At 38.1% G+C, this 27,336-nt stretch overlaps 1 protein-coding gene across 1 annotated transcript in view; it reads right to left on the bottom strand.

The window, feature by feature from the left end:
* Positions 1 to 20,846, bottom strand: part of prex2 (phosphatidylinositol-3,4,5-trisphosphate-dependent Rac exchange factor 2) — a 101,165-nt gene extending 80,319 nt beyond the window's left edge. The window contains exons 1-3 of the mRNA XM_028005291.1: positions 20,371 to 20,846; positions 1,608 to 1,679; positions 219 to 341 (exon numbers count right to left, since the gene is read on the bottom strand). Of these exons, the coding sequence (XP_027861092.1) occupies positions 219 to 341; positions 1,608 to 1,679; positions 20,371 to 20,508 (333 nt within the window). The 5' untranslated portion in view covers positions 20,509 to 20,846. The remainder of the gene's footprint in view (positions 1 to 218; positions 342 to 1,607; positions 1,680 to 20,370) is intronic.
* Between the last annotated feature and the right edge of the window lie 6,490 nt (positions 20,847 to 27,336).

Below are 27,336 nucleotides of genomic sequence, written 5' to 3'. Positions count from 1 at the left end.
GCTCTTTGATCGGTATATCAGAGCCACATCCAGAATGTCACACATGCGCACCGTCTCATCATGAGTAATCCAGAAAGATTAATTGATGACATGTGGAGTATTATTTTATTTGCCGTTGTGCTGTGGAAGACCTTAGTTTGCTTTTGGAGGAAGTTTTCAGATTACAAAAACTGAATCAAATTTAAAGCATCCAGAAGAGGAGAAAAAAAGCTACTTACAAAGTGCAAAAAGCAGCGGCCGACTTCGTGGTGAGCATGAGGGTCAGGCTGCAGCAGCTCCTCCACCATGGAGAGAAAGTCCTTATGGATGGCCAGAATCTCCTCAATGTTGGAGAATAAAACCTGACAGGTGAAAATGCTCCATTTTTAACTAAAAACAAAAGCAACTGTGATTCACTGTGGCAATAATGTGTTAAAGTTACAGTATGCAACTTTTATTAAAAAAAAAGGTTTTTTGCAGATTTGTCAAAATTGTCACTATGCCATGACAAAAAAAATCAAGTTCTTCTGCCTTCTCCCTTTGTTCCTACTGCAATCTGCAAAAATACATAGCTCTGTCAGAAACAACCAATCAGAACCAGGAAGAAGGCCTTAGCGCCATCAATCATTCTCATGTATGCGCCACACACACCCATCCCTTTGCTCTCCGCAAGGGTGAGGGTGTTTGAGAATAAAACCTTATTTATTTTTGTAGCTTGTTTTTCAATTAAAAATAGAATTTACTGTTGTACACTGATTATAACTTTTGATTGTTTATGCATTCTCAAATATATCTATACAAAAATAAAATTACACAAAGGTGGAAGCTTTTTATAAATTATTTATTTGAAAGTTGAAAACCATTTTTTCCCCTTCCACTTTGTAATTATACGTTTATGGGTTATGACTTCATTTGAAAAGCAGGGTAGATTAATGATGTTTTTTCCTCATCAGTCTTGCGATAATTTTAGTATACCCTGATGTTACAGTCTGCTTAAATAACATCAAAGCATGAAAATCAGAGCTCTTTCATTGGTTTTCGGGGTTAAAACAAATGTTGAAGATGGTATGCAAACAGCAAAAACAAAAAACAAAACAAAACCAACAGAAATAAAAAAATAAAATTGGAACTTTGATCATCGGGTTTTAACTCTGGAGGAGTAGATGTCATTTTGCCCCTCTGTGACATTGCAGCCATAATAACTGCCTGCTATCTAAAAAAACCCTCTCTGCACAGCATGTTCCCAAACAAAACCTAACACACGGGGACATATTCCAAAACACGGACGTGCAGTAAATATCCTCTGAATGCCTGTTTACCTCAAAAAGTAAGCAAGCTCACAGAGAGGCTCCCACAGCGGCGGAGCATCCTTTATTACCCTACAGCCGAAATCATTTATAAATAGATTAGATATTTGCAGCCGTTTCCTGCATCGCCTACATCTTTCTCCATTCAGAACTTGGCTAGTTAAAAAAAAACACAAAAAAAACACTCCTTACTAGGACCGATTTAGTTTTGCATGTCATTCCAAACTTTTCACAGATTGAGGTATAGAATAAATAAGGTTTCTCTGGAATGTTGAGGGCAAAAGTTAATTACCTTCAGCGTTATTTCACCAGTCTGCTTACCTTCACCGTTTCCTCTGTGATGTTTTTGTCGATTTTGGTGGCTGCGTATTGGTTGAGGCGATGTAGGAACACCTGAAGAAAAAGCAGAACAGAACAGGGATTAAATTACTTCAAGTCCAGCTAGATTTGACACTAATTGGGTATTGTTGCATATATTCACATGTACAAAACATTTGCAATCCTCATAATTGAAATCCGATACCTCAAAACACAGCCGTCTATAATTGCAGAGCGTTGTATTTCAAAGGTAGCATTAAGCAGCAATTGATGTAAGATGGAGAGGTCGACAGAGTGTGAACTGAGATGGATGGAAAAAGCTTTTACTCTAACATTCCTGTAGGAGTCCAAGTCCCATGGTGCTACACAAACCCCAAAAATCTCAATTAATGCTTCAGAGCACTTTCTGAAAGTGATAAATTAACAAGGCGCATTTTAAACCTGCTCTCCAAAATGTGACCAGTGTGAAAATGACTCATTTCCTGAATTATGCCTGAAGGAGAGCTTTGAAAGAAGAGGACATCCATCATCTGGAATTCCACAAAAATCTTTCTGTGTGAAATTGTTGGTGTGCAACTTGGCAGAAAGAAAAAAAAAATCTATTCGCTCATGACTGATGCCTGTCCCTTACTTCAGGGAGCCTGGGATGCATACCAAAGCAAGTTAAATCTTTGAGTTGGTACAACGCAGAGGATAAATTACATCACACAGCTGAAAATTTTAATCCTTTTCAATCTGATCTCCAACAAAGTTACAATCTCTGATGTTAGAGCTGCTCTTTTTTTTTTTGCCAGAGTGCAATTTAAATTGTATTTTAGGTCTTTTTTTGGGAAGTGAGGTTCTGCAGTGAAGTTATTAATACTTAAGCAGCAAAAGATTTTGAATTGGACAACCTTATGCTGGAGAAACATACATTTTGATCTGAAAGTCAAATTTAGGGTTTAGGGTCAACTGTCCTATTTCCCAGATTATGTTAGCGGTAACAGAGAATAGTCATGGAGAGCAGAGTATTCGTTGCCTCATGTTTGCAGATTATGTGGATCTGTTGGCATCTTCAGCTCATGAATCTCAGTTATCACTGAAATGGTTACCAGCCTTGTGTAAAACAGACAGGAAATGAGTCAGATGGACAGACGGGTGGACTCTGAATGCCATACGTTACAAATAAGATACAGACTACTCAGAACAACTCCACTTCAACACATTTGAGCATGTCTATTCTTTTAGGGAAAAAGCTCTATGAACCAAACTGAGAGGAAGCAATCCCACACAGAACATTGTGGTCCTTTGAATTAGCAAAATTTGCACCCATTCTGCTTTTGCATTCAAGCAAAATCTGAAATGTCATGAAAGGTCTCTGTGCTCACAAAGCCAACACTTTATGACAGATGGCAAAGGAGGCACAATACCACAGATTCTGACAATTCACCAGAACACATCCTTATTTATCAGTGACAATAAAAAGCAACACAGTAAACACATGACCAAATAGATAGAAGTCTTTCTCAGTAGGTAACCTGAACAATGGGCATCCATTTACCACCCCACTGAGGGCCACAATGCCATCTGTCACCCGATGTAGCCTCACAGCAGGCCCTCTGCCCTGAGAAAACTAGCATAATACATCCAAAAAGCATGTAAAGGGGTTACTTTAATGAGCAGCCATGCCAGGAATTATTCTTTTCAAACAACATCTCAGGATTGTGAAAGTTGAGAGATTTCCCTTGATTCATTTACAGCAGATGTTGAGCTGCTGATACTAATTCAGCAAAAACCCATCAACATTTCTCACTAAGTACATATTTAATCTCCTGTGTTAAACTTATATAAAAAAAGCTCACCAAAAATGCAACAGAAATTTTCTTAATCTCACTATTTTGATGCAAAGGATCCCTTCAAAAAGAGCAGCAAATAAGCAAGTGAATAAACTGAGGTTAGTGGTTGGAAAAAAAGGGCGCGCACATAATCAGGCTCTTTGTTGTAGGGCAACTCAATGCTGATTACCATTCTGTAACTGCCTTGCCTTGCAACTCTGTCACTCATGACCATTAGCATCTAATTAGCAAGTCTAATACATGAAAACACTAAACAGGGTTCCTCTCTAGGACATTGCAAATGCCTGACAGTTCTTGGAATATGTGGTAAAAAGGGGAAAATATGACTTTCTGTCCCGTCTCTTTAGCTTCTCTGTCACTGCATCTCGAGTAAAAAAAAAAAAAAAAAGTACACTCAACAAAAAGCAATATCTGCATTTGCAAATAATTATTTGTAGTAAATAGCTGTAGCTAAATGGGGAACATTTGGAAAATTTAACTGTAGAGAATTTTCTGATATTAAAAGCATTAATGGAATGCAGAGAGATCAATCCAGATTGGTCAGAAATAACACATTAGCATTTTAAAGATAAAAGAATGGATGTCACATGAGGTGTTGCTGTAAAACAGAAACCAACTTCTTACGGCATGCCTTTCAACCTCAAAATAGATCAAAACTGTGAGAAGTAGAACTAGATAAGAGCTAACAATCTTTGTTTTATTTCTTGATGTGTGCATGGCTCAATAAATAACTTACAGAGTACCTCTTCTAAACCTTGGTTAGTAACTGTCCCAACTTTCCTGGACAGCAAACAGAAAACTTTATTGACAGTGACAGGAAAAAGTGTTAGCATGACTATGACCCGTTTTCCAAGCTTTTATTACCTGCAAGCAACTGCAAAACTACAGAACTCTGCAGCAAACATATTGCACACACTAAAAAGATTTTGTACGTTTGCCTTCGCAGCAAGTAACAAGAATAAAAGAAAGAGAATAATGTTTCAGTCAATTTCTGTCCCTGAGCACCTAGCCATAATCACCTGAATTGTCACTATGAAAGCTGAGAAGGTGGCTGCACATTAAAACCTCATTAAAGTTTTCATTATGCTACAGAACAGATGGGTTTGATGAATACATTAGGCCAATAACTGCATGCGGCAATTCATGTCATTAATCAACACTGGCCCACATGCTGCGGGCAACAAAGACATGGATGTGGAAATAACTGTTGCTTCATGCTGAAGTGGTATTTTCTGAAAAAAGGTCATAATAACCTGAACTTTTGTGGTCATGCTTAGGGACGGATCAATATTAGATTCTCGTAGTATGACAGCTTCGAGGGGGGAAAAAAACAATAACAAAAAAACATGTTTTCACTGTATGAGTGTTTGATTATGATCCTTTTCAGCTTGAACACAGGTGAGCGTTTGATTGCTCGGTCAACAACAGCTTGAGGGCCTTCCTTTTACGTTTGAACAGAAAACTCCTGAGACCATTAAAAAAAGATGAGAGTTCAGGAAAAGCTCCAAACGCAAAACGTGAGAAAGACACACGGATAGTAGCTGCAAGGTTAAGAATGTAACAATGCTCAGTTGTTTGATGTTACTGACAGACATGCTAACTGTTGTCGTTAAATGTGTTTATTTTACTAACAGCCATGCTAACTTCCATAGCTTGTCAACAACACTGTTTATTTTACTGGTAGACATCCTAACTTGACATGTTTAAAACATTTTTGCCATAAGAAGATAAGGTATCTATTTTTTAAATATCTTTTATTAAAAAAAAATAGAGAGAAGGTTTAGTTTAGCAGCAGCTTATTCCCTACTTAAGCTAACTTAAAGCTAACAGTAAAAAGCAGAGCATGTTGGAGGTCACAGGTCTTTGTGTTTTGCTTTTTTTCTACGTTTCCTCTCTAATTACTTCTGGGTTTTAGTTAGATTTTTTTTTTTGTCATATTCAGTTGTTTGTTTTTGCCAGTATGGTTTTGTCATAGTAGTTAATTCCTTTTTGTTTAGTTTCTCAGTTTATTCTTGTGTTCTGTGTGTGCATTTTGCTTTATTTTTCTTGGAGCAGTGTTAGTCTCTTCCCCCTTGGTTTGTAGTTTTTGTCTGTCTAGTGTGGCTTCCTTTGTGCTAATTATTCACCTTCCCACAGGCTGTCTGTTTCAGTGTTGTATAGTAACAAAGTAAAAATACTTCACTACTTTACTTAAGTATATTTTGGAGTACTTCATACTTTCCTCAAGTATGAAAATTTTTGATGACTTTCACTTTTACTTCACTATATTTCCGAACTTAATTGCGTACTTTTACTCCGATACATTTTCAATGTGTGGTTTAGTTACTCGTTACAAAAAAGCGAGAGAGAGAAACAAAGTGTTTTGATCCCACCTACTGATTAGCAAGTAGCAAGCAGGCTACCGAACAAAGTCGGTAGCCTGCTTTGTTCGAACAAAGTCGGTAGCCTACTTGCCTGGGCTTTTTCATCACCACCAATAGGATACACCTGTTTCGCTTCTCCCATTAAACACAAAGCAAGTCTCGCAATCAGCAGCAGTCACATGGAGGAGGAGACGGAGACCACAACGACTGCAACTACGTCGGACATGGCTCCAGAGGAACCACCAGCTGATGAGAGCCCATGGCCTTATTTAAACACAATACACTCTTTTGTGGGTGTTAAAGATTCGTCGTACCGCATGCAGTTTATGTTATTCCTTCCCGAAGATGTGGAAATTCTATCTTACAAAAACTCCCCGTCCAACTTGAAGAAACACATCGAGGTAACGTCTTATGAAATGGTTATAATCCTCCTGTTTCAGTAACTATAGCTTGGTCACTAGGCACTACTGTATTGTGAAACGTTGACCATAAATGAACTTTGTTTGGCATTGTTTCAGTTCCACGCGTGGTGTATTTAGCTTAGGCTTAATGTTGACTGTAGCAGGCTACCTAGACTCCTCTGTTCAAGGGGGGACAGAAGCCATAGCGATAGCAATTTAGACTAAATTTAACGAATATAGGAAAGGCATGCAAGTTCAAAACCAGGTTTACAGATGCCAATAAGCTGCATTTCCCTCCCAATTCTTTTTTCTTTTGCATAGTGACCAGTTGTGTGCACCACCTACTGACTGTAGCATTGACTGATTCACTGATTTGTGAAGTAGAGTAATCGTAACAGCTCTTTTTCTTCATGTTGGCCGCATTTTCTGTACTATTTATTTTTCTCATTTTCAGCACTGACCTTACTTGAAGGGAAAACTTAAGGCTTACAAAAACTTTGTATTTTCTGTCCTGGAGGGTTTACTAAGAAGCTGGTTCAGTTGTAAAGCAGGTTAAGTTAACCTTGTTGTATAGGTAAAGCACCTAATTTTCTTAACTAAATGATGCCTGCAGGTATATCTATTAGCAGGTTTAATTTTGCCTGCACTTGGTTGGGTACATTATTTTAAGTGTATTTGACAAGTTTACCAAAATATAAAAAATGTCATTCAAACTGCATTTGCTTTGTTTTACTTTTTACTTGTACTTTTCATTACATTACTTGAGTACATCCATTTTTACAGTAATTTCCATACTTAAGGACAAGAAGTTTCAGATACTTTAAGACTTTAACTCAAGTAACATTTCAGTCAGTGACTTCGACTTTTACCAAAGTCGTATTTTGGAGAGGTACCTATACTTTTACTTGACTCTGAGATTTCAGTACTTTATACAACACTGGTCTGTTTGCTCTCTTCACAACTGTTCCTAATCCCCTTTTTTACCTTACCTGCATTCAGTCTCATTCTCCACTTTTATAAGTATATAATCTCCATTGTTGACATTGTTCTTTGTTGGTTCATCTGCTCTGCACTGATCTTGTTTTATCTTTTTAATTTGCATTTTGTTTCATTAACTTCAGTTCCCCTTCCTGGAGTTTTTGGGCTTAAACTTTATTTTTGTAAATTTATTTCTGTGTTAATAAAAATCCTTAGTTTTGCTCCACTTCTGCCTCTGTTTGCCTGTGTTTGGGTACTCCATAACCCAGTATCCCATTTTGTGGCAGAGCAGGTGAAGCACTTCAGCCTCAGTAAAATGAATTAAAAACACAAGACCATTATGAAGCAAAATTCCTCTGGCTTTGAATCAGGCATAACCGCTGAAAACTCATACCTAGTCCGGAAAAAGAATATTGGTTCATGCAGAGTGACTGAAATTCTTTCTTGTTAAATAAGAAAAAAATCAGACCACAAAATTGGAGGGTAAGAATAGTTCAGGATACTTTTACGAATGGATATTACGTAACATGCTCCTCTGGCATCTCTTCATCAGAATGCCAAGATACAATCAACGGAAGCCAAACTCCTCCCCTTTAAACGTTTCCAACTTTGTCAATGAAACAGATGAATCACAGCAACCGAGTCTGGCAAAACAAAGGCCACTTGCTTCCTCAAGTAAGTAAACCAGAGATGATGTCACAGAAGGACAATGATGGACATTCCCATGCTTCAAAACAAATTGCTTACTGTTTATTAGCCAAGCCAGAGCATGTCTCTGTGTCACATTGAGGTTATAGTCCTTGGAAAACAAAGCAGAAGAAAGGCTCACACGACTCAGGAGAACCACCCATAGCAACGTAGGGACCTCCAATCCAAAATAAATGAGTAGGAATCAAACAGCAGGCCAAACATCAACATCTGTTAAAGGATTTAAATCAGAACAAGTGGATGACTGAATAAGAGTACAACTCAAGTTTGATTAATCATGCAAATTTTCAATTTTAGATTCTCATGAACTTCAGTTCATGAGGAGTAAAGATATTAAAAGCAATAGCACATGTGGCACCAGTTACAAAGCATGAGTTTAACCATTTTATTTTGCAGAATGTGGAATCTGTTGTTCCCACTAGAAAAAACTTAAAATTTTGCTTGCTGGTGTGGATGCACATACTGTACTTACATTTACACTACTATCAATGTCACAAATAGTAAAAAGAAATTTGGAAAGAAATGAAAACAATATATTTATGATTTTGTTTGTGTTGTCATTATAATCCTGTTTAAGCAACTTACCCATTATGTGTAAATTCATGGTCCGATTCCCTTTCAGAAGCTGAGAAGTTTTTATAACCACTGCTCTACATAACCTCAGAAAGAAATATTATTAGAATAATCAGAATGTTAGAAAAGTGTCAAAAAAAATGTGAGACGTAAACGGTCCAAAGCTAGCGCCAGACACAAACAGCCTCTATGTGACAAATCCCTCTGTTGAGCTCATTAACTCAACAGTGGAAGTGCTGTGCATCTCTCTGTGTGTTTTTCCTACTATCTATATTCTTCCTAGAATTGCAGCGTAAAATGCTGTGATAAAACACAGCAGGTAACAGGTGGGCAAGCAGTTCAGCGCCCTCTGGCAACAACCTCTCAAAGCACTTTAGTCACTCAGCTTGCTTTGGATTAAACGAGAGCAGAGCTGGAAAATCAACAACGAAAGGGACAAAAAACACTTACAAAAGAGTCTTGGTTTTCTAAGATAACATTTAGGTGAGAAGTACGTGTTTTATGTCCTGCGCTGCAAATTGCTTTTCAGCCCAAGGACAAACATAAAGAGTTTAATTTTCTGCACGATGTCACACAAACAGACCAAATTCCCACAAGAAAAAAGTTCTGACCAAAGACTAAGACGAAAACAGAAAAGAAGTTTATTGCATTGACCATTATGTTAGAAATGACTTGTTTGTGGTCACTTGTTCTAAAGTTGTATCAGTCATTCAGTGGTTATTAGATGTGTGTGAACAAAAACTAACCATATACCAGATGATTTGCGTGATCACATTTTGTAAGTTTTACCAGATAATACTTTGTAAGCTTTCTGGAACTTCATGTGACCTCTGTTTATATTAACATAATCTTCTTCAAGCTGAGAAACAAAGCACATTTGTATCTTCAATGTCTACTCCTATCAGTAGGTCTGTTGCATTTAGCTACACACACCTGAAAGAGCACGCACACACACACATTTTGGATCAAATTCCAACAATTTCACATGTGCAAAGGATGGGCTGCCCACAGGATTTGCAATTAGAAGTCCAGCCTATTTAAAACATGCATGCCCAAGCAGATAAACATGTAATGTACTCTTGATTAATTGTGCTGCATGAAAGATCCCAGCACTTTGCAACCTTATATGTAGTCTAAAAAAATAATTAGGATTTAGAGAACTAATGATTGACTTTAGCTGCTTTTCTTGGGCTGCCAACAAAAGAACTTGGTGACAGAAAAACAGAAAAAGCTAACAATTGGGCGTGCCGTGGTGGCGTAGTGGTTAGCGCGACCCGTATTTGGAGGCCTTGAGTCCTCGACGCGGCCGTCGCAGGTTCGACTCCCGGACCCGACGACATTTGCCGCATGTCTTCCCCTGTTTCCTGTCAGCTTACTGTCGTATAAAGGACACTAGAGCCCACAAAAAGACCCCCTGGCGGGGTAAAAAAAAAAAAAAAGCTAACAATTGCATTTGTGAGAGTATTTATGATTCTCTCACATGAAAGTCAGGTTTTGTGTTTGAAGTAGAATTTTTAGTTTAAAAATGATTTACTTTGATGTTTTTGTCTATTGGTCTGAACCTTAAGAAAAATAACAAAACAAGCTTGTTCATCTAAGAAATATGTACAAGTTTAATTTCTATGACTAATCCTTGCTGAGCTGTTTGAAGTTGACATGCAAGTAGAATTAACATGAACACAAAAATCTTCCAATAGATTTTGCTCTTTGAAATTTCACACTTTACCAAACTGTGATTTCTACATTTCTGCAGCAGTTTTAAAAACATTCTGGATATTTAAATCAAACCATAACCATCACATATCAAGAAGTTGGATTGCCTTTCTGTATTGTGGTATGTCATCTCTTTTTTGGTATCTAAAGTAACTCAATTTGTTTTTATTTGAGCTCTACACCACTTCTTTGTAAAAACTCAAAATAACGAATGATTTAAAAAAAAAAATTAAGAGTGTTTTAGTGAACAAAAAAGCAATTACAGCCCAATTCAACATTTTTGGACAGGGGTATATTTAGCTTCAAAAACAGAAACACTCAATGAACTTCAGAAAAAACAGTTGTTGAAAATTCAAAGAGAAAGTCCATACGATATTTGAAATATAAATCATCCTAAAAAGCCATTCTTTGACAGAAATTATAATTTTTATCCAGTAGCTATAAAGAATGTTTTTATTGTTTTTAACACTTATCCAGATTTCAAGATCCAGATCATGATGCTAATGAAACTAGAAGAGCGAGAAATCTCAAACAAATTAGGAAGAGAGGTTTTGAACTGTGAAACTTAATTAGAGATGGGAGGAGAGACTTGTTGCAAATGGGAGATGGTCTTTGGTGAGCCAGCTTCCAATTTCAATGTGTAACCAAGCAAAGCATCATCCTCTGATGTTCAGGTGATTCCCAGCAGGGCTGCAGCAAAATCTTATTGATCTACAAGATGACTGAGCAAAACTGTCAGCTTGCTAATCCATGGCGCTCTCCCAGTCAAGACCGTCTCACACACTGCTACTGTTCATCTGATTTCAAAGCTTCCATGCCATCTGCAGAAAGGGGCTCTCTGCCATGCTGAGAAGCAGGCCTGGCAAGTAGAAGTGAAACGGGCAGAAACTAAACTGGACACCGTCAGGGAAGAACTACGGCCAGCTTCTCCCTTCGACTTCCTGTGTTTGCACACAACCAAACTCTGGCAGGAACGTGTTCGTCATGTGTTTGTCGGGAAGTAATCAAAGCCTGGGGCAGCATACGGTAAAGTGATGATGATGGTTTTATCAAAAGTGTAGAAATTTGAAAGTATAATCAAAGATATGAAGCAGAAGTGTTAAAATGCTAGGCTGGGGGAAAAAATACAAGACAGAAATTAATGTCTGCAGCCAGAGAGACACTCACTGGAGTCTTTAAACCTCTACAGTAAATCCTATTCAGCAACATAATTAGATCATTTAGAGAGAGTTTCCCATCAAGTCGAGCAGGACAGAATTGCAGCAGCTGAACTCTGACATGAAGGCTGCTCACAGAGCTACTGCTAAGCCCAGAATTGTTCATACTCCTCAGACTGACTTAAAGTAATCCTTTAATTTGACCACCATGTTTCTTCTGATTGGAAATAATATTACAGTTTTGGAATGGCAGGACCAGACTTAACTGAATTTGGAACCAAACATTAGGGTAATGGGAAGGAGACCTGTTTCCGACCTGAAAGAACTGGAGCTCGGTGCAAAGATAAATAAATCACCAAGAACCCCCCTGGAAACATGTAAAAAGTTAGTCAGCAGTTATTAAAGAGGTTTGATTGCTGTAATGCCAAAATAATTTTCCCTTGTTTATTAAATAGGCAATAAATCATTTTCACCTTGCCTTTCAACATGGATTTTTTTCTCTTTCACAAATAACACCGTTCCTATATTGCCTTATTCTCATTTGTGAGATAACTGACTCATATCCTATCAGGAAAAAAAACTAGATTGAAAATAATTCTGACTCTCGCAGGACCATAAAAGAATTATGAGCTTTTGTCAAAAAACCTTGTAAAACACAGTGGTGGAGGCATAATTCTGTAGGGATCCTTTTATTCAGAGAGACAGGGAAGCTGGTCATATTTAGTGGGAGGATGGATGCAGCCATAAGCACAGGCAATAGAAAAAAAAAGTTTGAGGCCAAGAGACTTGAAACTGGAAGAAGAGTGTCTTTTCAAGCAAGATAATACAAGGGAACTCAGTAAAAAGGTATGTTGTTGTTTTTTAAGCAATGTATATTTTTTTTACAAGTATGCACACTTTGTTGATATGCAATCCTACTTGAAGTTTTACAGTTGTGACTATAATGTGGCAAAATGTGGAGTTCAAGGAGAAAACTAGCCTGGCCATTGTCTTTCTGTGCAATACGAAAAAATCTCACACACAACGCAGTCTGGGCTTTTTTCCCTTCACTTAGATTCCCTCCAGTAGATATAACGGGCCAATGAGCGAACCGAAGGAGAAGTTGTGAACGACGTCCTTGATTTTTTGTGCTGTTTCAGAATTGTAATAGGCTGTAGTTTTAGAAATGGCAGCTGAGGAAGTGAAGGAAGCAGTACAGTCTGTTTTGGCCACGCTTCCAAATATTGAATTAACATCAGCATTCGCCTTGTTCAGCTCAGCTCTTCTCTCTCTGTAGTTGAAGATGGTTGTTTACAGTTCAGGCAATTTCCAGTAAGCTTCATAGCCTTGAACTGGCACATACACCACAGGCAAATTTTAGCAATTGAGTCAAATGTAAAACCTTAGAGTTTGTGCCTCCAGGGAGCAATCACTTCTCATAAGCCAAAAAATGACGCAAATAGTGTAGGATAAGTGGCTGGTTTAGGTGAACGCTTACATTAGCACAATTTCAGTTAGTATTTCAATCTATTTTTGTATCCTATAAAAATGGCAATGTTCAGGAGTACACTCTCTGCACAAACATCTGAGCAAGTGTGCGAATGTCTTTGACATAAGTGTGGAAAACACAGTCCCTTGTGAGGATGGCCCTGCTACCCCCATCCTGACAAGTGTTTGCTGCCACTGTTTTATGCCATGTGACCAGACACCTGCCACAGGCCAAATCAAAGGCCGCCTTCTCCTCTGGGCTTATAGACAGCAGCACCTCTCTACAGAGAGTGTGGTGCTGTAAAGTGCGGGAGTTATAAGTTTGCATGTGTGCTCTCAAGCAGGAAGTATGTAGCACAATGTAAAGACGGGGAGGTCCAGGAAGGAAGGAAATCCTGCTTCAAAACTGGCATCTGTGAGGAAGAAAAACCGAAGCACTCAATCCACGGTAAAGCCCCACAGGAGAGAGGGACAGGACTAAAAAGAACAGATATTACACACATCAAAGATTCAACTCAAGCAGTTTGTTCCATGAATTAATAATTTTTTCACAAATACAGGAACCCACTTTTGGCAAAATTACATTTAAAAACTTACTAAATCTCTAATCTTGCATTGTGTTTCTGTGTTTGTAATGATGTAGAGCACTTTGAAATGCCTTGCTGCTGAAATGTGCTATACAAATAAAATTTGATTGATTGATTAATCTCAGCATCTAGATGAAGGATTATTCATTATTTCAACCATTCGAGACTCAAGCCTGATCCAAAAATCTCTGAAGGAGAGGAAATCTTACTTACTAAAATCAGTCCTCAGGATCCAAAAAGGCAAGTTTGATGATACTTACATTGATGTAAACCTGCACTGTAGAATGCATCCTCTGTCAAATTAGAAAAGTATCAGGCAAAACAAAAGGCACACTATGAAAAAAAAGTCATTTTGGAGTCATAGATTCATATTGTAAAATGTGGGTTACTTAATGTGGAGACTGTGAAATTGAAATGCAAGTGTGCCACTTCATTGAGTTCAGAGGCCTCACAGGGGAGACAGACATAGGAGAGGGCCTAACTGGATACATGGAGCAAATCTAATTAAAAAAGGTTTAAAGAAAGAAAAACAACACATCTCACCTTGCTTCCCTTTCACCTCTGCTCTCAACACCTGGGAGATTATTTAGCTGGAACTGACTTTCATTTAGTTTGGATTGTGAACAGAGGTCAGGATCCAACGCAGCAACACAAAACCATACAGCTCTAACTTCACAGGCACAAAGTAGAAATTTTATAAGGAGAAAGCCGGAAAGCACTCCTCAGTTTCCAAAAATGTGGACGGACAAAAATTTGTGGAGTGCTGCTATGGGGATACAAATAAAGCCAGACATGAAAAAACAACTGTGAAGCATTTAAAATTGTTCAGGTTTGAAGAGTTTAACACTCGACTCCTCCACACCTATAGTGTGTTGTTATACACGGGGAAAAAAGGATAAAACATGTACAGAATCTAACACTGCCATGTGGGGTGGAGCTGCATTGTAGAGTGTGCTTATATATATACTTTTCAATAAAACAAACAGAAGGAAAATTTAGCTATTTTTAGTTCTAACTAAAAAAGTTAACATTAAAGGTGAACATTGTGACAACATTTGGAACATTTTGGCAACGTTTGGTTGTAAAAGGTTATTACTTGATGACAATCTGAGGGAAAGAACCTGATTAATGTCAGTCAGTAAGCTGCTTCCTGGCCAATGCTGTTCTATGACACTGAAGTTGTTGGGGGTTTTGTTTTTTTCCAAATTTGAATGTAATTTGGTTACAGCAATATTGTACCAAAGCATGACAATCTAACAAAAATGTAAGTGATATGCATTTTATATAATCGCAAAAAACAATAATTGGTCATAGAAATCAAGGTATTTTTATTCCAAAATCAGCTTTCAAAGATTATAGCAGAGAACCTTATGACAGCCAGATGGAAAAGAATTAATAGCAGTTAAATTAATTGGTTATTATTATGACTAAATATGATTACTATTATAACTTTATTATATCTGTGAAGAGATCGCACCTACCTCCTCTTTGTGATCTCTAATATAATAGAATCAGTATTTTGGTTACTTGTGCTTTCTTAAATACATCTTCAACCCAAAAGATCCTTTTACTTAACACACAAATGCCATTTGTGCTGTTTCTGAAGAAAAAAAAACTGGATGGTAAGTAAAGTATTGTGCAGCAATCATGAGTTTTGAAAAAAAAAAAGGAAGTAATTAGGGAATTAAAACAGGAGCAATCAAGGTCCATTATGACGACAAACTGATGCAAGTTAATGTTTAACATCATGCTCTGGGAATACAGCACTCAATTTTAGTTTTAATCCCCGCTTCCCTAAACTAGTTTCGTAAAATGATTTATTGACCCTAAAAGACAACAGCATATGATGTCATTCATACCTAAGAAGTTATGACTTCTTTTATTCTAGCATCTAAAAACTCAAACAACATCTCAAAATATTTGTCACTTTTAATGACTGAAATATTGACCAAGCTGCTGGCCCATCCATTCTGCTTTCTGCTTTCCAGTTATATGAGATAAAGTCAGAGGCGACAGATCAAGGAGGGAAATCCAACTATTCTTTTTCCGACATTCTCCTAGTCGGAAAAAGACTAGTGACATTCTCCAATACATTTTAAATTTTTCAAAAGTGCTAACAGAACAGAAGGAATACTTAGACACTTCAGTGAGTTTGGCCCCAAGCAGAAGGCCTAAACCATCAGGTGCCTGAACCACTTTACCTGACTTCTTTCAATGCAGAGGAAAAGCTTCTCACCACATCTCCAAGGTTGGGTGCAGTATCTCTAAAGCAAAGGTCTGCAACCTCTGGCTCTTTGGACCTTCATCAACTTGGCATTTAATAACAAGCTAATAATGAATAATCAATACACATTTTTAAATAGAGATAAACATAGATAGATATGACGACAAATGCAGGTTTAACAACATGATAGAATAAAAGGCATCCATCTTCTTTTTGCCTTTTTCCCCTTTACATTAAAAGAGTAGAAATAAAATTCCTATTGTAGATTGTAGATTTTTACTAAAAAAATCTGAACTTGTCTCCGAGTTTAAGACGGTTGCAAAGTAACATTTGTGGCTCTTTGGAGATAAAGGTTGCAGATCCCTGATCGAAAGAGTAAGCTTGTATCCAGGATGCTGATATTTTGATAATAATTCATATCTCATGGCCATAGATGAAAGTCTTAATGAAGACATACAAAGCAGTTTTACCTTAGTAATGTAGAAACTAAGTCAATCTGTCTATTCATTTCCTGCTCAATTAAATCAACCCTTCAGGAATGGGACACTAACAGACCCTCTGTGCTTAAAGCAACCAACCAGGCAATATCAGTGAAACCTTTTTCAGGTTGGAAACCATGTCCTCAAATTTGTAGAAGCTCTTTATAGATTTAACTCTTGGCAGAAAACAGCTAAAGATTCTGGTTTGAAGATGCCAGCAGAATCATCTGCAAAAAAAAAGAACAAAACAAGAAACTCAGAAGTTCCCAAACCACGACTACGCCTTGAGGTGCTGTCCATGAGCATCATGAACAAGCTTCGTGACAAGATGAAGCACCCAGAACAAGCTCAGAGGAACAAGCTTGACTTTGTCCCAATAATGCAAACACAACTCTTGCTTATAGAAGAAGCATTGTCCTTAGGTACCCAAGTGAAATGTCTTCAGGCTTGCAGATACAAGGAACTTCTCTAACCCTTTCAACAACTCTGAGGACAGAGATCTGGCCCACTGTCCTAAAGGAAAGTAGCTTCTCCATAGTCAAAGATTTGACAACACTACACCAATCAAACTAAAAATAGACAATTGATTAGTAAAATATTAAAGCCACAGTAAGTAACTTTTATTTTTTATTTTTTCCATATTTATTGAACTTGTCATTTTGTCGTGACAGTGCCAACTGGAAATAACCAATCAGAGCCACTCAACTGCTCCCTTTATTCTCTTCCTTCCCAGCTCCCTTGCTCTCTACTACCACTACAACTTGTCACTGTCAGCAAAGCCTGTCCTGAATGCTAAGGCTAGTTAGCATAACATTTCTCCACCATTAGCACATGTAGCAGCGCATTCACAAGGTTGATGCTCCTCCTAGCCCTCAGTGGTGGTTTTTGTTTGTTAGCGGTGCATTTCTTCAAACAGAAATAGCAGCACAGGGAAGAGGTGGAGGAACTGTCTCACAACATACTGTCATGACATGTTGATAATTTAACAAATATCTAAAAAAATTTTTTTAAAAAACACCTTTCTTATTAAAGTTACACATTTCAGACTGTCTTGATTTCTTTAACACCTCTAGAACACCTGAACTTACAACGTCCCCTGCAGAATAACAACCCTCCTTCAAAAAATGTCCATTCTTCCAATGTTTTGATGTCAGAGTTTGTGTCTTCTGTTATCAAAGGGGAGGCAGGCAAACATGACCTTGTTTCTATTTTGCAGGAAAGGGAAGGAAGTACCAACATCTCAAGATGACCATACAGGAAAAGGATAGGAACAAGATTCTGTGACCTTCAGGATCATAATATGCAGAGGCATGAATGTCTCTGGCCCCCTTCCTTGACCTAACCACTGTCTGGATCAAATGCTACAAGCAAAAGCAAAAGCAGGCAGCCTGGCTCCTGCTAAAGTGACTACTCTATTCAGGAAGTAAACAAAGCTACAGCACAGAGAGCGAGACATAGAGTATCCAAATGCAAACACACGTAAAAATGGTTTAGTGAACTACCTGGATCTCTGGAAGGCAGTAAATGCTCTTTGCCTGTTTTTGTCATTAGGCCTGATTTTCTTGAACTTCCTGCTGCCCTTTCTGCAGACACAACACTGATAAAAAAAAAAGTAATAGTGACTTGCTGGTTGACTAAGGCAACATCAGCATAAAATACAAAATAGCTAAACAGAGAAAACCTTCTTCTTGTTTAAAGGTCTTAAACAGATGTAGTTTTTACCTAAGAATGTTTTATAAAAGAATGACTCAGTTGTCTTTGATCAAATATATTTAATTTCTGTTGATTTATGGTCTAAAAATGGTTTTAAACATTGCGCTCACTTTAAAGATGCTTTTGTTAAAATGGGATCGAAGCAGAGGGCCCAATTAATCCATTACCAAGCCCAAAGGAATAAATTAGCTTGTGGCATAGATCTTCCTCCAGAAGCAGAACATAAAAGATCTCCCCCCACACACTGAAACCTTTTTGCATTTTCTCTCATTAGATCTTAAAATGCATGTGGACGTCAGAGTTATTTCACCATTTGGAACTGTGAATAAATTATGAATACAATACAATACACTAGCTTATTTTTCCATATTTGTCCAAACCTGAAAAATCCTTAAATCAAATTCCAGACTATTCCAGGCTTCTTTAAAACTGCATAAGAACCCTATTATCCCAGCACGTCTTTAAGCAGAGTTTAAATTTCTTCTTCCTATTGAGCCACTGTTGAGATTGGCTGTCATTCTATCAGCTCAGAGCAGTCCAAGACAAACACCTGCTTTCACCTCCGTCCACTATCACAAGTTATAACTGTCCATTATGCGAGATATATATACACCAGCCTTTCCCTGGAAGCTTCTTCTGCTTTCAGATTATTCTGGAAGCTTGATGTATTTAAAATGTGGGGGAAATTATTAAAAGAAAATTCCAAGGAAAGTCAAAATTAGACTTCTGAGTATCGACATTGTGAAGATACAATCTTGATTTTCCCACAAGAGAGTGAGAGACGTACACTATGGGCTCAGACTTTCCCAGAACAAAAATCTCTATGACCTGAATGTTAAAACATGTGTTTGGGGGTAAGCATTGTGTTTTGGTCCTCCAGATCAGGAGAGGCAATCTCTGCACCTCAGTTCAACCTTACCAACCGACCAGAGCCTCATTGTTCTGCAGCAATTTCTAACCTCAGAGGAATTCCTCCTCCAGGAAATATGGCTTACAAGAAGCCCAGCCGCTCATACCCTTCACCCTCCTGGCACTATCTGCTCTGTGATCTGCTTTTCCCTTTCACCCCCTCTAATAATATTCCGCCTGCCTCTGTCCCTCCAGGATTAGGACACCCAATGGCAGCATAGACAGGGGGCAGCTACCCTCTGACCTGTAGACACACAGAGAATTGTGACTCCTATCTGGCTTGTGTTTGGGAAGCAGGGGTCCTGTTATTCCTCTGATCAGATAAAGGTCTGTCCTGTGACCTCTCTCCACAGTAGGGCTTTTCTTTGATCGTCTTTAATATCTTCCATAAAGCTCACCAAAGTCTCCCCAAGAAGACCAAACTCTTAATTTCCAACAACCTAACTTCTTTCAACACCATCATCAGATAAAACACATTGAAACCAGCCCCACTCGTATCAATCTGAAGCTTCTATCCAAACATTCTCAACCAGAACAGAAAAGCCTCGCAAGGATCTGTCACCTCTGAAATTAATCCCTGCCACAGCACAACAAGGGAGATAGAGGAGGGGTGGCTGCATTCCCTACAAAGCCCCTATCTGTTGTCGATGCCAGATAGTGCTCCATCCTCTGTTTTCTTCTCCTTCGTTCCAATTGGAAACATCTGGACGGTGGTGGCAGAGGATTTGATCCAGATAACCGTGCATCACTGAAGCTCAAGCATTTTGCCTTACAGTGTATCCTACCCAACCTAACTTTGATGCACAGCCATTAGAAGGACAGTGTGTGCCTCGAATTATGTGGTGGCAAGCCAGGTGTTATCCGCATTCATGCTAACGGTTTTCATTCGAGTCCACCTGTGATGTCTTTGGCAGAGCTTGCACCATATGGATCTGATAAGATGGGAAATGCGTTCTCCCATGTTGCAAGAGATGTCATTACGGGATACAGTTGTAATCCTGCACATGACAAGAATTAGTAAAATCGGTGTGAGAAACTCCATTATAGCCAGTTAGATTGGCTGGAGGAAGTCTGTGAACATTAATGTTCAAGTTCTAGATTTAGATATTCTGTTTGCAATGAGCATCTCAGTTGACTTGTGAAGGCAACTGGCTGCACTGGATTTTATTTGAGAAAACATCTCAAAGAAAGCGAATGAATATGCACATATGCATATTTACATGCAGATGGATATGCAGACTCTAACACTGCTGCCAGGGTTACACCATGTTCTGTGAGTGACCTGCCCGCCACACTATGAGCCTCAAACATCCTTGGGTCAAACCGAGAAGAGGATCAAAGCAGAGTTCTGGCTGTGCAACTGCTCTTCCAATTTCACACTTGCAAACAAACAGAGATCTTAATCAAAAGGCCTTCAAGACAAACAAGACAAATGATAGATAACCTGAATGCAAGACAGCAACGCGCAAGGATAGATGAAACCCTGTAAGACTTTAATGGGTCCGTTGTTGCTCTGCAAGGCAGATGCACCATGCATATTAAGCAGATTGTCTGCTTTTACTTGTTTATTTGTCAGGGGATAATTGGTTTGAAAAAAAAAAAAGACAAATACAGTCTGGACTTTTTAAAAACTCTTCCTACATATTATGCAACACTCACCGAGAGGAAGTCCAGTGTCCCAACATAATCCCGTTCAGTCTTTAAAAGTTCATTTAGGACGCAGACTCGCAGCCGGAGTTGTTTCTCCTGGTCCTTCCCGCTTTCAGCTCTGTGTTCACTTCTGCTTTCTTCAGTCATTCTGAGGGAACTTGTGGATGTAAAGAAACGCTATTTCCTTCAGCCGGTCACGGTTTCACATCACCAAGTTGAGTTTAGATGCGGCAGAAGAAAGTTCGCAACATGTTCAGATCTAGCAACCGGTGTCTGCGATGAGAGTCCTCAAAAAGTCCGGAAAAATGTCAGAATATGCGAGGAAAGTAGCTAAATGGAGAGCAAAAAGTTATATTTTTTAAAAAAAAGGCAAAAAAGAAATTAGCACAAGATGTGTGGCTGAGTAGTGAGAATGAACTGAACTCCAGTTAAAAGTTAAGTCCATGTGACTCCCGAAAACCTTCATCCTACTCCAGCAGCCTTAAAAGTGGGGACCAGTTATGTTAAGTATGCCACAATGCGCACAATAGCTTCCGGTTAAATGTTTCAAAAATAAAGGCACAAGAGTTTGCATTGATTCAAATCGCGCTGCAAATCAACAGACGTCACATTACAGACTTTTACTGCACACAAAGGTCTCGTATGTTTCCCACTTTTGCAAAACCCTGTTAGGGCTCTTTTCTCCTTATCTAAACCAGTTACTACAACAAAAATATTTGTTCCTCTCAACTTATTACTTTGAAAGTCTTAAAAAAACAAGTCTTCTTTTCTCTTTGTCTTTCAGGAAACTAGTTTTTATCTTAAAATAATTCAAATCATTTCATGGGCTCATTATTTGAAGAAACTAAGTGAAATGCGCTTAAGTTGGGATACATTTATATCAGAAAAAGATTTTAAAATTTTAGTGGTTATTTTTAAAAGTTTGTGCTCTTTTCTAATTTATGAAGTCCTTTATACATATTTGCTTATTTTCACTTTATGCACATATAGTCCTAAAATCTCAACAAGAAGTAATCTAACAGCAGTTAACACTGACCCATGCAGGTCAAGTTTCATTCAATCAAAAAGCTTTTCATGTAGAAAATAAAAGGAAACCAGCATTAAATTTATATTTCTTACATTTGTGTCTGTTTTAGATTTGTTTGATGTATTCATTTTGCTTCAATATGAGTGTTATTGGTTCCTTATACATCCTTTTTTTCTTACTCATGTTCTCAAGGTGTAGCTATGTAGGGAAGGATTTTCTTGTCTTTTCTTTTTGTGTACAATGGGGTTTTGGTGCCGTTTTCTGGCCATGATTTTAAACATGTTTCGCCACCAAGTCGCGAGCAGCCTGGATGAGAATCAGTTCCTCTAAGTCAGAACCTGTGTTACTCAACTGCTGGACTGTTCTCTGCAGGTCAGAGTTAAGTCTCTGCCTCAATAAGAGGAGTTCAAGTACGTTGGTGTCTTCGCTTCAAGATGGTAGGACAGAAGACGGATCCTCATCTGCAGGGGTTCGTGAACCAAGCTACAAAATTTAATCTACCTTCCAACTTTCACCAACAGTTTTGAGATAAGAATAAGATCCCATATATAAGCATCTGAAATTGTCTTCCTCACCCTTTGACATAGGGTGAACAACTCCATCATCTAGAGGGAATTCAGTACAGATGCTGCTCCTCCACTTTGAAAAAGCTAAAATGGTTTAGGCAGCTGATCAGGAAGCCTTCGGTGTGCCACGTTTAGGAGAATTTTTTTTCAATGCAACATTCAGTGCTTGTTGCACTGAATGGAGTATCACACAATTTTCTCATGGTACCATGTTTCCCTAGTGATGTGTGAATGCCTGGGGAGAGGGTTGCTGGGATAGTGATCTCTGGATTTCCAAGAACAGATTAAAGATCATATCAGAACATGTTGTTGGCATTTTTGATAGGTGTCACCAAAAAGCTATCAAAGAACTATTTTTTATGCTTCACAAAGCATAAAAATAGTGCTCCATCCCAAAATGTTCAACAGCACTTGAACATTTGATTAATGAATGTTCTTCTTGTTCCCTTTGCATCATTCAAGCTTCATCTTCTTTTCTAAAACATGTCTCAAATGGGTAAAAGTGGTTCTCCGAGTTTGGGATGGAGTCATTTGTCAGTTTGAGGAGAAGAGAAGCTGACAATGCAATCAAGACATTAATGATTATTGTCTAATTATTGATTAGTCTGTATTCAGGCAAATGTTGGAGTTGTAGTAAGCAAAGTTGTAGGAACAGAAATCCATAACCTCAGATGAAATATGCATGATGCATTTGGTGGAACAAAAAAGGAGCAGCTTGAATGGGTCATGTCCTCTTGCAGCCTATGTATATATCTACCAGTTGAATGTGCACAATATTTTCCAAGGATTAAACTCCTGATACAAACAGTAGGTTGGATGCAAAGAATCATTCTGATATTCAGTTTGTATATTTCATGTGGAAAAAACTGCTCACATACACAGTCTCATCTCTTGCCTGAGTCAGTCACAGACAGCATGATCTGCACTATGAGAGTCTTCCTTGTCTCCTAATGGCTGCATCTCTCTTCAGAGTACTCGCTTGGCTCCAGTTTCCTTGCAGAGAACGTGAGCACAGAAGGGAAACCTCTTATTTTCAGAGGAAACAGGGTGCAGGTGGCCGGAGAAACGGAAAGAAAATGTGTTCACGGACATGCTGTGATATGTCTGGGACTTTTTTTTAAGGAGGAAATGTTTGTTATTCTTTTGGCGATATGACTAAATGGAGGGGGGGGGGGGGGGGGGGGTACAGTAAGGCTATTATAATAGCCTTTTACAGTGTTTTGCAGCAGTACTCGCACCTCGTGAGCATGTCCACATTTTGTCATAACACAACCACATATTTTATTGTATATTAGTGGGATGTTAGAAGCGCATAATTGTAAAGTGAATCATTTAAAAACTATTTGTGGCTTGTATATTTTAAGGGTGGTGTTAATTAAATCAATTGTGTCTCAACAACCTTTGCACATCGAAAAAGTCAATTTTATGCCCATTCTTTTTAAACAAAATAAGTCAATGTCAGTCCGATTAAACGAAGAGCATCAATTTTCAAACAATTTTTAAAATATTGCAGCTAATCAGATCTGCTCTCTCATCAAAATCATTCCGTTGAACCTCTGGTTTAGGGTCGACGTCTTGCTGGAAGATGAACCTGTCTCAGTCTCGCCTTTATGCGAGCACAAAACCTTTATGCTAGTTTTAAAACCTTTAAAAAAACAAAAAACAAATTCATAATCATTCGATGAATTACATATTGCAAGTCTGTCCTTCCCTGCAAAATATTTAAAAAATGAGATTTAAACATGGGCTTCATAGCCTGGTAAATCTTGTCATATTAATCTGAACCGATCTAAAACTGCAGTTAGACAAATTTAACAAGCAATGAGCTGCACAGATCACAACAATGATATTTAATTAAACAGCATGTGTTTAATTAGGACAGAGCCTCCATTTGCTCGGAGCTGAAAACTCCCCGGGTGCTCCTCACTAACACAGAGCCGAGGCGGCCTGTCGAGAAGTCGGCTAAGTGTTTGTGTATTGAATTAGATACAGCAAAAGTCGTTTTGCGCCCGGATAAATAGAAATACATCAACACTAAACCCAGCTCTACATTCTTAGAGAAGATTTCACTGGAAGCCACTATGAGGAGGCAGGGATTAGCATCTCAACTACTGAGGATTCAGCCCAATCCTTTTTTTTGCAATAAATTCATGCACTTTGTTACACAAAAGGCCTACTTTATCCGAGTCCTCACGCCGCAGAGCTGCTGCAGGTTTTAGAGTCGGTTTTGTGATGAAGACGTGACTTTCAAACACATTGATCTGTGGTGTACTCTGGTGGTCAGATGTGGCACGACAGCCTTCACACGAGTTTCTGGTTGAAATGCTCGCAGTGATGCTTTGTAAGTACCACCAGAGGGCGATGTTGTATTTCATTGGATTAGAAATAGGCATCTAAATGGATAGAATCCTTCGTTGGAAAATAACTGAAATGAGGCTACTTAAAAAAAAAGGCACAAAACTTGGGAAATATTTGCAACAGGACGGTTACATTGTTGCTTTATACAGGTTGATACATTTAGAACATCATTCTACACTATTAGGCTTTACCACTCCTGACATTGGTCTGTTGAATTGCTACTGGTGACATAAAGTCCTCCTTTCTTGAAGCGTTGAGAACAGCTGCAGGTTTTTCACTATTTCCACAGATCTGTTTTAATTATCAGTTCATAGAAAATACAAAAACAATGCATTTCTTGCATAGCAGGATAATCAGTCTAATTTTGCTGATGCATTTACACTTATACAGATCCAACTTATTTCTAGGCAGCATTTAATGTGTGTACAAAGTATAAAACGAGTCAAATTAAATTAAATTTACAGAAAAATTACTTGAATTGAGTAAACGTCTGCAATAAAGAAGTCATTCTAAGCCTCAGAGTTAAACAAGGTTACAATCACTGTACTGTGGTTAGTTTTCACTAATGCGTGGTGCAGTGGTGCGCAACAAGTCAAGATAAGCGGCGTAATAGAGTCCTGTTATGTTGCAAACACCAACTTATTTGTCTGCAAATATAAAAGGTCTTGAGATTTTCTAGGTCAAAGTTGTGTGCTTTTTATTCAATTATTTTTTTTCTACTCAGGAAGCTCACAAAGATGCTGGCAGCAAAGAATATACAGTCCTGACCAGAGGTAATGTAAACCTAGTTAAATGAAACGTGTAGTTTTAAAATAAAAGACCTATTCAAGCACCATCAAAATAAAATCTAAAAGACTACTGTCTTGTTGCTAACAGCTGAACAAAGGGGTTATGTGACGTGAAATTAAAAAAAATGAAACAACCACAAACTTCCAGCGACCTGACATTTGACTGCAGGACTTTCAATGACAGAATCAGCTTTTCATAGTTTTCTATGGCTTTTAATAACCATCCTGCAGCAATTTGGTCATTTCTAACATTCCTCTCTTGTTTTAAACCTCTCAAAGTTTTAAGGTTAATCAAATCTTTCATGCAGTTTTTGATTTTAGCTCAGTCTAGCCTTTTTTAAGTAGGACATAAAGCAGAACAGAGAGAATAGCTGCTTTTGACTTTGCTTTCTGTTTTGCCAAACTAAAATTTTGACAATTTGACAAAGTTAAAGTTAACAGAATTGTATTTTTAAAAAGATTAAATGATTGCTCAAATCAAAGCTATCCAAACCAAACTAACCCTCTGATGTAAACATCTGTTTGATAATGTGAAACATTTAAACGTAACAAAAAAGCAAAAAGAGGAGAAATCTATAAGGCAACAAATATTTATTCATAGCAACACATTCAAGTTTCTCTAGAAGTCAAGACCTCCATGACGTCCCATCTCCTCTCTCTTGAACATTTGATCAAAGATGTGCACTTATAACTCTACTCAGGGTCAGTTTCAATCTGTCATGACTTGTGGAGTCCCCATGTTTTAACTAGAGCCTCGCCCCAACAGACGCCTCTACACACTGGTTGTCTGACTGCAAGTATATCAAAGAGGCTTTTCACAGTCCTCAGGGAACATTCAGGAGAAAAAATTGGGATTTACCAGCCACTCAGAGACTTGTGAACTGGATTTAGATTTTATCCTGAACACACACACACACACAGATTCACATCACCACAGACCACAGCCCAAAACCCACAGCAGCACCACATACCCAGAAATGCAGTCCTGCATATTAATTACACCATGAAACAAACTCCAACCATCGTAATACGTAACATCACCATACCAATCCATTTAAATAAACACCCAACTTTTACATTCCAATTTTTTTTACTCGCCCTATAAGCCCTTTGAACATCCCATGCGTAGAAGGGAGAAGATTTTATGAATACGCTTCTGTGTGCAGCTGCTACTTAGATCCACATAATTCCGCAGAAGTTTAATGTTAGTTCTGTAAAGTGATTCCTTTAAGAAAACTCTGCTTCTTAACCATAGAAAATTCAACTTTAAGTTGTAAAAAAGAAATAAAAATCAGCAGACAAGTGCTTTTATACAACTTTAGAACCACTATGGCATTTATTCACTGAACAAAAATATTAGTTTTTTAGCCTTTATTTAATATTTTTATTAGATCATATGAAAACATCTCTTTTTGGCCTCCATGTTGCTAAGAGGTTTGTTAATAATGTTCAGAAAGACCTTATGCTTCATTTTCAGCTCTTATTTCAAGCGGTTTCAGGCATTAGGTGCACCATTATGAAATACTCCCCACCCCCACCTCCACAGATTCTGTTTGGACTTTTAATCTTAACAGTACAGTGAACTTTTCAGGTAAACAGGACCCAAAGCATTCTGAATGTAGGAGAAGAAACATGCATGTAATCAAAACTCCATAATCCTGAACAGAAATAAATGGAGCCGCAACAAACATTTTTTTTTTAGTCTTTTATACTGAGAGACACAGTCTGAGTCATGACGGTACAAACAAAAACATTTGCAGTGATGACATTAATGCTCACAATACTAATACAAATAAAAAGAAACAGCCCTAAGACTGAGCCCTGAGAAACACCATTTAGGAGAAATTCACATCCTCCTATGTGAAGAATGGAAATTAAAACATTATGGATTTAAAATTAAATCAATATAAAGCAACTACTTTTAAAGCAGCAGTATGTGACCTTTATATGTTTTCACAAGGAATTGTTAAAAAGGATACATTTTCTTAAATACACATCATGTGAGGTGCAGACAGGGGAGTAGGACCAAAGTGCACACAGGAGAATGGGACGGTCATATGAACCATGATTTGATGAATGAATTCCAAAACACTTACAAATACTGGGAACCAGAACATGAAACAAGGCACAACAGTGTCATGGGGTAAACAGATCAACGGAGCAAATGAAAGAAACCAGTGATGGGTAATGACATAGGGAGTGGTGATGTCAAAGAAACTAATTAGGGAAACTCACC

This window comes from Xiphophorus couchianus, chromosome 21, assembly GCF_001444195.1.
Source record: "Xiphophorus couchianus chromosome 21, X_couchianus-1.0, whole genome shotgun sequence".
Taxonomy (NCBI): domain Eukaryota; kingdom Metazoa; phylum Chordata; class Actinopteri; order Cyprinodontiformes; family Poeciliidae; genus Xiphophorus; species Xiphophorus couchianus.
The sequence above is the reverse complement of the archived record's forward strand: the minus strand, read 5'-3'. Positions and strand labels throughout refer to the sequence as shown.